At 30.9% G+C, this 12,500-nt stretch overlaps 3 protein-coding genes across 4 annotated transcripts in view; 1 reads left to right on the top strand and 2 right to left on the bottom strand.

Annotated features, from left to right (window-relative positions):
• The window catches only part of LOC136087082 (uncharacterized), a 1,495-nt gene extending 662 nt beyond the window's left edge, over positions 1-833 (bottom strand). Inside the window, exon 1 of the mRNA XM_065809588.1 lies at positions 1-833. This exon is cut by the window's left edge and continues 20 nt beyond it. Within this exon, the coding sequence (XP_065665660.1) occupies positions 1-833 (833 nt within the window).
• The window catches only part of LOC101234935 (tectonic-3), a 57,066-nt gene that overhangs the window by 10,088 nt on the left and 34,478 nt on the right, over positions 1-12,500 (bottom strand). The gene's annotated exons all lie outside the window — the stretch shown is intronic.
• LOC136087081 (uncharacterized) overlaps positions 11,176-12,500 on the top strand; it is a 1,378-nt gene continuing 53 nt past the window's right edge. The window contains exons 1-3 of the mRNA XM_065809587.1: positions 11,176-11,336; positions 11,556-12,173; positions 12,283-12,500. The exon at positions 12,283-12,500 is cut by the window's right edge and continues 53 nt beyond it. Coding sequence (XP_065665659.1) covers positions 11,176-11,336; positions 11,556-12,173; positions 12,283-12,500 — 997 coding nt within the window. The remainder of the gene's footprint in view (positions 11,337-11,555; positions 12,174-12,282) is intronic.

Raw genomic sequence — 12,500 nt, 5'->3', positions numbered from 1 at the left:
TCTACAAATACATCAATAAAAAGCGACAACTCATCATCAATGTTATTTATTGTGCATAAACGTAGTGCTCTATGGATGAAACCAATAAAGACACCATTGATAATTTTAGGGTGAGTTCGGTTCATGGCATGAATTCGGTTTAATTTGAATGTTTGTGATTGCATTTTTGCGATGTATTTTAAAACGATATGTACCGGTTTTATTGTTGGTAACTGAAACATAAGATAGCTTAATGTATTAGTTAAGTCGGCAGATTCCCTTGTGTATTGAATACTTTTGTGTTGTTTGTTAAGTAGGTCTAAAAACTTTTGCGCATCTTCTTCTACTTGGAACCTTGAATGAATATCATCGACATATCTTTTAAATGATTTCACATGGATGTTGTTGTTAAGCGCCAATGAAAGAGCATTACTTTCATGATGTTGTAAAAAACGCTCAGCAACTACCACCATAAATGCTAAACCAATTGGTCCGAAGTTTTCGAGCTCGTGAATATCATTTTCATATAAAAAATAGCAATGAGAAAGACAAAGTTCTAAAAGTAATCTGATCTCTTCAAAAGTTAACTTAGACGTAAAGCTCTGGTTGTTTCTTAATCTTTCAACTAGTATAATGATTGCTTCTTTAATCGGGATCGAAGGGTACAAATTCACAACGTCAAAGGAGACCTGAACCTCATTCTTATCAATTTCCCATAATTTTGCTGTATCCACAAATTGTTGAGAATTTTTTAAACGCGTTTCATTTAAGTTTAGAGTGGGTTGTACCATATTGACTAAATACTTAGAGATGTTATATGTAGGTGTACCAATGGTGCTTACAATTAACCTCATTGGGTAACCTTTTTCAGGCTTATGGGCTTTAATTACTCTATATAAACGTGGTGGCACGGCGTCACTCGGGTAGATATTTTTAAACTTTAAACTTATCCTTTATTTTGAATATTCCCTCGAAATATTGTAAAAATAAATATATTTTTAACAAATAGAAGTTAATCCATTAAAAGTAGTTTTTTAAAAAATTATTTATATAAATAAAATCTATTGAAGATGTCACCATTTAAAATATATATATATATATATATATATATATATATATATATATATATATATATATATATATATATATATATATATATATATATACACACATATATATATTAAGTGGTTCAGATTGAGGTGAGAATTTTTTTTAAACTAAAGTGGAACCTTATAAGGTGCGCAGACCCTTGTTTTATATATAAGATTTTATTTTAATTAAAAAAAAGATTAAGGGTGGCACAGGGCCCAAAAGTACTTTTCTTTTTACCCTTTTGACATTTTTTGAACTATGTGTGCCATCAACATTATTAAATTTAATTTTTTTTTTCTATATTTATTCTCATAATGACTGATATATATTAAAAAAAATGATACTCTTTTTTATATCTTTTTAAATCTAATACAAAAAGTCATTAAAAGACTCAAGACCGAAATTTAATGAAGTTTTTCATTATTTCTGTACACAAAACTATTCAAACAACAAATCCGCCTACTCAGCGCGTGAGAAGTACTTCGGTACAAAGAAAACTCGTCTCGATTAGGTCTGGGATGTTTCCTTCTTGACTAGTAAATAGATAGTCTAGTCGAGTAAATAAAAATTATCGTTTATCATATCGTTTAAAAAAAAAAAAAATTCTGTACACAAAACAGTTTCATGACAACAGTGTGATTTCATTGAATTAATGTATTAGCCATGCTCAATTTTCAACATCTGCTATTTTCAATCTGCAATTATTAACATCTGCTGTCTCCCCTGCCCACTGGGTACCCAGTCGACACGGACCTAATAAAGACGTCTTCTGAACGTTGAAAAGACGTCCAAAACTCTCCAAAAACGTTAAAAGACGTCTTTTGTACGTCCCGTGCCCACTGGGTAAAGCACGCGATCGTTAAATTCAATAAAATCAAAAATTAAAAAAAAAAAGTTAAAATAACTACACTAATGCAAAAAATACAATATTTGTTTTAATCTAAGGAATTTGAAAAATATAAAAATGCTTTTTATTTTAATACTTTTTACTATTTCAAATAAATAAGCGAGCATTTAGGCTAATCGACAACATCAATTTCTGCACAGTGCCTTTGGAATACTTTTATTCCTAATAATGTCCACTCTCTAATCAAATCTTTAGCTGCACTTATTTTTAGTTTTGCCACTCTTACGCAAATATTCTTTGCGATTCCCCAAAATTTCTCAATGGGACGGAATTAGGAGCAGATTGACGGATTCAAGCTTTTTTGAATGAATTTGATGTCTCTTACTTTGTAAGAACCAACAGTGGACATCGTGACTTCGATAAAATGGTAAAAGTCTAGCTTGCAAGCATTCCTTGATGTAAACATCCGAGTTAAAAGTTGACGATGTGACAAAATCTCAAAGTACAGCTACATATTGCTTGCCACAAGAGAAATTTCTTAGCAAATTTATCCAATGATTTCAACAATTGAAGTGTAAAATTTTGGACCTGGGAGCTGTTTGAAGTCACATTTGATGTACGTTTCGTCATCCATAATTATGAAGCCATTACGTTTTATAAGCACTTCGTCATAAAGTTTTCGAGCTCGAATTTTAGCAGTCAGTAATTGCTTATCTGATCGGTTTGAATATTTTATGGCTCAATAAGACTTGAAATTGTTAAATTTCTTTACTTTCCTAACAAAAATTACTGAAACTTTATACCTTTTGGCTCGTTCACTGTTCGATTTTGCATGAATGATCGTCGAATACTAATTGCTGCTTTCTTATCCTTAATGCCACTCTTTTTTCCAGATCCTTTTACTTGTTCGATATATAGAGAGCTCTTGCATTGTTTTATGACCGTAAAAACAGTAGTTTTGCTAGATTCAGATGCTTTAGCGATTGATGCAGAAGGATTTTGTAGATAGTTGTTCAGAATTTTTTTTATGTTTTTTAACTGTTTCAATGACATTTTAAGAGAAATATTTTCACTCGTTTGTTGACGTTTTTAATTAATACTATCATTAATTAACGTAATTATGCAAAAAAAATAATTTTTAAATGTGTTGGTGACAAGTTTTAAAACAAAACTCATCGTTCCGAATAGAAATTCAATAAATAGTTTATTCAACAAATTATTTAAATAATGAATGAAAAAAGTTTGTCTACAGTAAAAAAACAAACATACACTCTATTTCTTTGAAAAAACACGAGACCAGCTCAATTTTTGCGGCTCTGGTTCCACCCAAAAACAGCGGCTCCCCGCCTCTGGCTCGGCTCCACGAGCCTGATTTTAATAATATTTAACAACACTTTAACATGGGTATAATGGTTCTTGCATGATACTCAATGAAGTTTGTTTTTAGAATTAAAAAAAAATATTTTAATTTATGTTAATATATTTAAATGAAATAAATAGTAAAATAAAAATTTATGCCAAAAATTATTGGTAAAATAAGTAATAGAGGCAAAGAAATATTCTTAGTTAAAAAAATCTAGGAAGACACTATCATCTATTCAGTTTTTAACTGTTGAAGAAATAATCCTGTATTACGAGAGTCTAAACCACCATCCGTTTCTATTAAAAAATGGTTGTTCAAATAAAGGTGCCATATTTACACCAAATTGTCCAGAAGCGGAAAAGAACTGCTGCATTATATCTAAGCTAAAGGCTCCCTGAAAACTTGGAGGACACAGAACTTGTAGCTACAATAGGTTGTTCTAATATTAGCTTTAAAAAGTGTGCTGAGAGATCTGAGAAGAGAAAACAAAAATATAAAAAAGGAATTCTCAGAAAAAGAAGACTTAAATATATCTTATAGCTCAGAAAGTGATTTTACTGATTATTTAAGCTCAAAATGCAATGACTCTGTTAAAAGTGAGCTAAATGATAATACCCACAAAGAAGAACAAAGTTTAATACTGCCTAAAGATATTCTAAAGCGTACAGTGATAACTGCTAAAGTAGAAGGACTTTCTGTCAACCAGCACACTGCTATCATGTGCAGTGTTATAGCTATCTCAGGAGCAAGGCCGGATTAAGGGTCTTGGGGGCCGGGAGCCAAAAAATATTTGGGGCCTCATTCCTAAAAAAGTGTATTTAAAAATGAATGCAAAAAACATTAGATTACTTTTTTATTTAAATACAAACTTTTCTTGCTTTCACATTTGCAAAATCAATTGCAACATCTTGAAAATTTATATTTTTTAACAGTGTTCTGTCATTAAACAAAGAGCATTTGTCATTAAACAAAGAGCATTTAAACGATCATTTAACATTGAGGAACGGAGATCATTCTTAACTATTGTCATTTTTGAAAATGCTCTCTCTGCACTACAACTAGTAATGGGAAGAGTAAGAGAAATCCGATATGCGATGTCAACATTGGGAAAAACTGATCCCAACTTATTCCTACGAATTGCTTGTAAACATTCAAGAGCTGATATATTCTTCTCATTTACCATGAACTTGGAAAACTGGATAATTTTATCAGGGAATTGCGTATCTAAGTCTGAAGGATAAATCGTACACAAGGATTTGGCAGCAGCAACAATGACAGGAACGGTCATGATCTGAAAACTAGTTAGAAAACCAAACTTTCTCTCTGCAGACTCGTAAGTAAAAATCCTTTTTTTAAGCACATTTTCAACTTGTCTATAATTGGGAAAAAATACTTGATTTTAAATTTTTCATTGCCACTAAGAACCGCTTCATTCTTGCTATTTTAACCAAACCCTAATTTGCGCGTCTTCTTCCTTTGATTTTCATGCTTGTACTGATTAGGAGTAATGCTTGAGAACCTTCTAGCGCTTTCTTGAATGTCGAGAAACTTTCACGAACTGACGTCACATATTCAAAAAGAGATTTAAGCAATCGAACACCAAGATCCAGATCTGCAGTTTTATCCTGAAGTTTCAGACTAGTACCATCAAATCGTAACATTATTCTGTGCCATAGCTCCGTCATAAAAGCAACATCCAAAGTTTTTATTTTTTTTTAAAGGCTTCATTTTGTGTCTGACGTTTTTTATCTTAATCCAGAATAATTGATTCTAATGTCTCAAGGATATGATTGTAATTTGAATGTAAAACTTTGGTAGAAATGGCTCTTGCTGACCACCTTGTCCCACTCAGGCTTTTAATGGTAACTTTCCTGTCTTTTCCAGCACCACCTACAAGACCTGAACAAATCTGCCATCTATGAGTTGAAGAAGCACAGAAGTTATACAGCGATTGGAGAAACCCAAAGAAATCGAATGCAGCCTCACAGCTGTCAACAGCATTTACACCAACTAAATTTAGTGAATGTCCTGCACAAGGAATAAATTCAATGTTTGGGTTCTCATTTTTCAGTAGTGCTTGCAGGCCTATGTATTTTCCTGACATATGCATCCAGATGCATTGTCGTATGACTGACCATGTTTTCTTGACAGCATCTGCCATAGGCTTTCCGCTATGTCCGCATGAAGATTCAAACCCAATAAATCTTTCTTCCACAACAGCTTCCTTGCTCACATATCGAATGATTATTGCAAGTTGGTCACAGTGTGAAGTGTCAGTTTATAAGTCAACAATCAGTGAAAAGTATTTAGCACTGGCAATTTTGCTGCTAATGGAATCCAGAACTTTTTTTGTCATTAAGAAGACAATTTCTTTATAACTTGTTGATGAAATGTATGAAACATTTCCTCTGCCCTGGTTTCCTCGGCTTTCGAAGTGTTTAGCAAGGAATGGGTCAATTTTTGCTAAGAACTCCAGGGGCCCGAGAAAATTTCCATTACTGAAGTCACCTATTTCTTCTGAATCACCTCTAAGAGGTGATTCAGAAGCTAGACCTCAACTGCTAGACCTCAACTGCACAAAAACTTCAAGCATTCAACAACTCTTCTCAGAACTTCCCTCCAGTAACACTTTTCATCCTTCAACTGCTGTTTTAAATGAATATCAATTTTTCCTTTTAATGTAACTTTTCTAAAATAGCACTTGACTGCATCAGAATGCTGCTTGCTTTGTTCGTGTCTATGTATAGAACGCAGTCTATGTGCCCAGTCATTGAATCCAGATCTGAAATTGTCATCTGAATCTTGAAAAAGCAAGCAGAAGAAACAAAATATTTTTCCTGTGGATGGTGAATAAATAAGCCTCTCTTTCGAATTTCACCATTTTTCAACTTAAAAGAAAATTAGATAAGAGAGCACCTTATTTTGGTGTTTGTTATTTTTTTAGATTTTTCAAAACTTTTGTCTTCAACATTTTGATTAGGAATTTCTTTTATAGAAATCCAGTAGCGCTGTGCTTCTTTCAAATCCGTCCACAATGCTGGGTCAGATTGACATATTACCAAACTGGACTAAAATAAAAAACAACGGTGCAGCTTAAGTTAATGATTAAAGAAAATAATACATTTAATAATATTACTCATAACAAAAATAATAACAATAATAATAACAACAATAACAAAAGAAATAATAATAATGGTAATAACAATAATAACAATAAATTTAATTATTTATTCCTTCCTCTAAATTCCAAGGAATTCTTAGATTGCCATATGACACATTTTCTTGCTGCGCTGTTGAATTGGATAACACCGATACATTGTTCATTGAAGAATTATCTGTTACGTTCTGCAATTGTGAACTTTATACAGTTGAATTTGATTCAGTTGACAAACATTGATTCTCCTCTAATGCTTTATCAGGAGATCGGAAAAATTAGTCAATTTTGGGATTTTTTTTAATGTTGTCTGCTGTTTGTCACATTTATTTTTTTTCAGTTTGTGTTTTAAATTTCCGCTTAGATATTTTCTGTACATTATTGTACAATTATTGCAAAAATAATTGTAATCTTAATTCATAATTTTTTAATGTTAAAAAAAAAAAGAAGTAAAAAACTAATATTTCAAAAAATATATAAAATATTTAATACATATTTACCAATAAATATAAAAAAAACTAACAACTATTAATTCAAGTGATATTATTTGTTCTCAAATAAAATAAAAAATTCAAATCAAAATGTCAATTCGGAATTTTTGATAAATAATTAAACAGTTTAGCATTTAACTTGTATCCGTTTATCAAGTCAGTAAAAACTTCACTTTTTCAAGTAAGTAAAAAAAGATAAAAATTGCTTGAACTTTTTTCCAATACAGTTCGAACGTGTTCAAGTTCGAACTTTTTTTTTAAAGTTTAGAGTTTTTATTTTTAATTCATGAGAAATTAATGGAATTAATTTGATTAGAAATTATCAAATTTAATTTTCTTAGAAATTAATAAAATTAATTTAGAATGTCAAGCCATATATAATAAAAAAAATATAAATGTTTAAAATAGGGCGCCCAACTGATACCCTAATTTTTGGAAGCCGGGCGCCTAGGCTCCCAGGAACCCGGGTTAATCCGGCATTGCTCAGAAGGAGAAATAAATGGTTTTGTTTTATCTAAATCATCATCACATTTCAGCACAAGAGAAAGATTAGCTGTACTAGTGAAAGTGATTGAGAAAAGCTACTGAGGATTCCTCATATTGAATCAGGTGTTGTAGAAATACAGTTTAAAGCAGTTTACAATCTAATAGAATTTTTTGACCTAAGTTATCATATACAGTGTATATATTTTGATACTGCTTCCAACACTGAAAAGCACCATGGAGTAATAACTAGAATGGCGAATAAGCTTGGGCAGTCACTACTTTTACTTGCCTACAGACATCTTGTTTTAGAAAGACATATTACCCACTTTACCAAGATTTCTCCTGGTAGTAAAATATCTGTTCTAGACAATCAGCTCTTTAAACGACTAAAATCGTTAAAGGCAATTTCTCTAAAAGAGATGTTCAAATTTTGTAATCCTGTTCCGTTGCATCATGCAAGAATCATGGCAAAAGCATTGTATTACCTTAAAATATGTTTACTGTTGGAAATTATTCCAAACTAATCAGAGGAAAATACAAAAGAGATATGGCTATGTTTGTAGGCATCTTTTACACTCAGTGGTTCCTAATCTGCAACTGCTGCTCTATATCAAGTTAAAAATAATTAGAACAAATAAGAAACAGATTAAAAAAGATTAGTTTATAGTTTGATTGTTAAATTAATCTAATTTTGTTAAAAAATTTTGTAGGACATGAAAACGCTGTGGTAGATAAAGAGGTTCATGGATATAAATCTTCATGCAGCTACTTCAGCAATAAAATCATTTGGCAGGTACAACTGCTATCTCGATCCTGCCTTATTTGTGCTTGCTTTAGCAGATGAACATTGCCCAAACAGAGAAGATATTGCTAAAGCATCGTACAGTACACTTACCGCAAAACCTAAAGTATATTCTTTTCACCATAAGACTTGAACGTCTTATGGTAAACAAAGAGCTTCTTCACTCTTTAGATTTTGCACAAGATCAGTCTATATCTTTTAGTGCTATAGTAACTGAGCAATCTTGGCTTATCTTTGATGAGATTAGACATGGAAAAAGTGAATTGCAGTGGCTTAAGATCCCTTCACAGTTCTGAAAGTTCAACTATTTTTATTCTGAGTTTGAAATTATTATTTAATTCCTTGATGTGGTCAATGACTCATCAGAGAGGGCCATTAAACTAGTTAACTCTTTATGGTTCACATTATAATTTTTTTGAGGAAAAATTTATTCCATTGGTGCAAATTATTATTTTAACTTGCTGAATTATTTTTTGCAATTTGTGTTTTGCAGACATAAGCAGTATTTGAATAAATGATGGTATCCGTATCGATACTTTAAACAACTAAGAAAAAGAATCTTAATGAATTTTATTGATGAAATTAAATATTAGAGTTATTAAAAAAATATAAATTTAAGTATTCAACAAAAATTCATATACATATGTATATATACTTGTATATATATATACTTATATATATGTTTTAAATATGTTTTATATATATTACTTATAAGTTTTCATATATATATATATATTCAAAAGTTAAACCGGTTCTGGTCAGAGTAGCAATTTGGTTGCCAAGAAGTTTTTGAGGGCAGAATAGCAACCAGACAATCTCTAATGGACTTATTATAAAAGGACAAAAATAGACTTCGACAAAGCACTAATTGCAACAATTTTAATTACAACTATCAAAAATGAATTGTCTATAAAAAATGTTTGTCTTTCTAGACAATCATTTTAAAAACGGACACTAAATGAACAATCTCGATTTTTTAATGAGGTATAGAAGATCTATTTAATATATAATTTGGACTTATAACGAGTAATTAAATTTTCACTGCAGCATCGTTTCAAAAACTGAAAACGAGCACAAAATTAAAAATACAATTTTTCTAACAGAAGTTCATTTTTTAATTTTTTGTCCAGCGTGTGCTGTTGATTAAAAAGTTTATGTCTATTTAAAAACCTCAAAATGGACTATTTTGTGCTCAATTGAAGTTCATTAATTACTCAGTTCAGTTGTTTTTCAATTCTCAGTGAATGTGCGTGAAAATTTATTTTTAAAATGCCCTCTCCAGTTTGGGATTACTTCAAAAAAGTTGAAGGTAAGTTTATCATTTAAAAAATTTTCCTTAGTCACTAAAATCTTTATCACCTTCAATAAAATTATTTTAAAAATATGTGATCGAGGAGTTGTCCTTTATAAAATGTGGATTAGTAAGTAGAAGATTCCAATAGGTGTTAAAATTTATTTAGGTTTGTGAATAAAACAATAGTGAAAAAGAAAAATGTTTTTTACTTTCATTTTATTGATGAATATGTACGCAAGTTTTAAACAATAATTAATCATAGGCAATGATCGTCATTTGGAGTTTTGATGTCATTTCAATATTTTTTTAATATTATAAATTTACTACATAACAATCTTCAAACAATACGGTAATGAAAGATTTCTGGTTTTATGAAATCAAGTAAATTTAGACAAAATCATAGACACCAAATAGACAAAAAATTATGCTTTGTAGACTTATGAAGTGAAAATTATTTTTAACTGAGCAATCTTAGGACACCATCAAAAATTTGATAGACACAACAAGGACAAAAAATTAAACATTTGTTGTGTCCATTACAACATACAGAATTGTCTATGTCTGTGTTGTAAGTCTATCCATAGACTAGTCTGGTTACTAGGGCAGAATTGTGATTTTATGAATTAATTTTCAAAAACTACTTTTAACACAAATTAACCTTTAAAAACACAAAATCGGATATTAACCAACTGGCAGCATTAATAAAACTTTATGTACTCACAATCAGCTATATGAAACTAAAACAAGTCAAAAACCCTTAGTAATTCATCAACTCTGTTTTTAAAAAAATTGGCTTGAGACCCTAATTTGAAGAGTTTTTATTTTTGTATTAAGCTGATACTTTGAGGAATAAATAATCGTATATGTTACCAACAGAATAGAATACCCTGGAAATTTATAGTAGCCATATGGCTATTATAAACAATAAAGGGTTAAAGAACTGATAGGAAAAACAACCAAAAAGAAGAAAAGATTTGTTCTTGTTTAACCGTTTTTACAAAAGAAGTAGGCAAGAGGAAAAGTAAACAGATTTAGCATCAAACACAACTAGTAAAGTAAAACCGGGTCAAACCGCACACTATACCATTCCGCACACTGATCAAAATTATCAAATAAAAACTAAACGGATATGGCTATGAAAAAAATAAAAATAGATTCTAATACAGATCTCCTCTATTCGAATTGATAAAATTATATGCTAATTCAACTCTATTTTTTTTTTTATACAACTTTAATGGGGAGTTAAAGTTTTTTATATATTTTTTATTGTTGCAAACAAAATAGCGCTTTAATTAAAACTGATATAAAAATCATTTTACCACTATCTTGTTGGAAATTTAATTTAATTCTGATAGTATAATTTTTATGCAGCTAGAGCAAAATGTTAAATAAAAAATCAAAAAAGTAAAAAAAACTCTTTTTTCTGATAAATCGCACACTCGATTCATTACTTAGTTTAGTTTTTCACAAGTGACTAAGCGCCTATCTTTATCTAACTAACTTAGTGTTAATTCCGGTTTAACTAAAAATTAACTATAATGTTATTTGTTAATATAATCATCTCTTACTCATTAAATACCAATCATTATATTATTTCTCAATATAATCATCACACACTCAATTCAATTTAACTCACTTTAACATGTCAACTAAAAAAACACTTTAACATGTCAACTAAAAAAACAAAAGCATTCAAGGAAGACAATATACTAGCCGCTTTAACTGATATGAAAGAAAATAAAATATCACTGAGAAAAGCTGCATTCAAACGCGGCGTTCCAGTCTCAATGCTTAAAGATCGCGAAAATATTAACAACATATGGCTCAGGTACAACAATGGTACTCTCAAATGAAACAGAAAGATTGATGGTGCGTGCGTTCCAACTACTTGGTGACTGGGGTTATGGTTTAACCTGAAATGAAATCCTAGAATTTGTATGTAGCTACCTTAAACGCAAAGATCAATTGCACGTATTCAAAAATGGCAAGCCTGGTAAAGACCGGTTATATGCTTTTATGAAGAGATGGTAAAAAAAATTTCAACAAGAAAAGCAGATAACTTAGCATCTAAAAGAGCCGCTTGTACGCCAGAAATAATTTATCTTTATTTTGAATGCGTCACCAAGCAATATCAAAAGACTGGTATAACTTCTGGGTCGCATATTTGGAATTGTGATGAAGCAGGTTTTTTGGGTGATCAAGGCAAAGTAACTGTAGTGTGTCAAAAAGGGACAAGATGTGCATTTAAACTTACTGGCAACAATGAAAAAATTCATTATACTGTAAACAATTGCTGCAACGCTGATGGACATTTTGCACCACCATTTGTGATATACAAAGCCAAAAGAAACTTTCGTCCTGACTGGGCAAAAGGAAGTAAAGTTGGCACCAAATACTCAATTTCAAAATCAGGTTGGATGGAGCACGGTACGTTTATTAAATGGCCGAAAGAGGTATTTATACCCGAAACTGAGCAAATTGGTGGTATTCATATTTTAGTATTAGATGGGCATACAACTCACATAGCTTTGAAAGTGGTATTGCTGTGCAAAAAACACAATATAATCTTGATTTGCCTACCAGAGCATTCTTCAAATATTCTACAACCATTGGATAGAGGTGGCTATTGTCATGTAAAACAAGCATGGAAAGAAATTCTTACAAAGTATTACAAATACTCAAAATGTAAGAATTTAGATAAACAAAATTTTCCACCGTTGCTCTAACTGCTGTACAAGTGGTAAATGTTTTACATGCTTGCATGCAATTGCTAGCTTCCAGTACACTGGCTTATTTCCACTTAATAAAAACAACATAAATCATAAGGCATTAGCAATCACACAAATGTTTAATCTACCTTCATCAACTTTAGCAACCTCTGCACCACATACACCATCTTGCTCAGACACAATTTCATTATCTTCAACAGCTGCCGCAGCACCTACTCCAACTACACACCGATTACTATCTTTCTCAACTACATCAGCTTCAA

The sequence above is a fragment of the Hydra vulgaris genome, chromosome 11 (genome assembly GCF_038396675.1).
Source record: "Hydra vulgaris chromosome 11, alternate assembly HydraT2T_AEP".
NCBI classification, from domain to species: Eukaryota; Metazoa; Cnidaria; class Hydrozoa; order Anthoathecata; family Hydridae; genus Hydra; species Hydra vulgaris.
The sequence above is the reverse complement of the archived record's forward strand: the minus strand, read 5'-3'. Positions and strand labels throughout refer to the sequence as shown.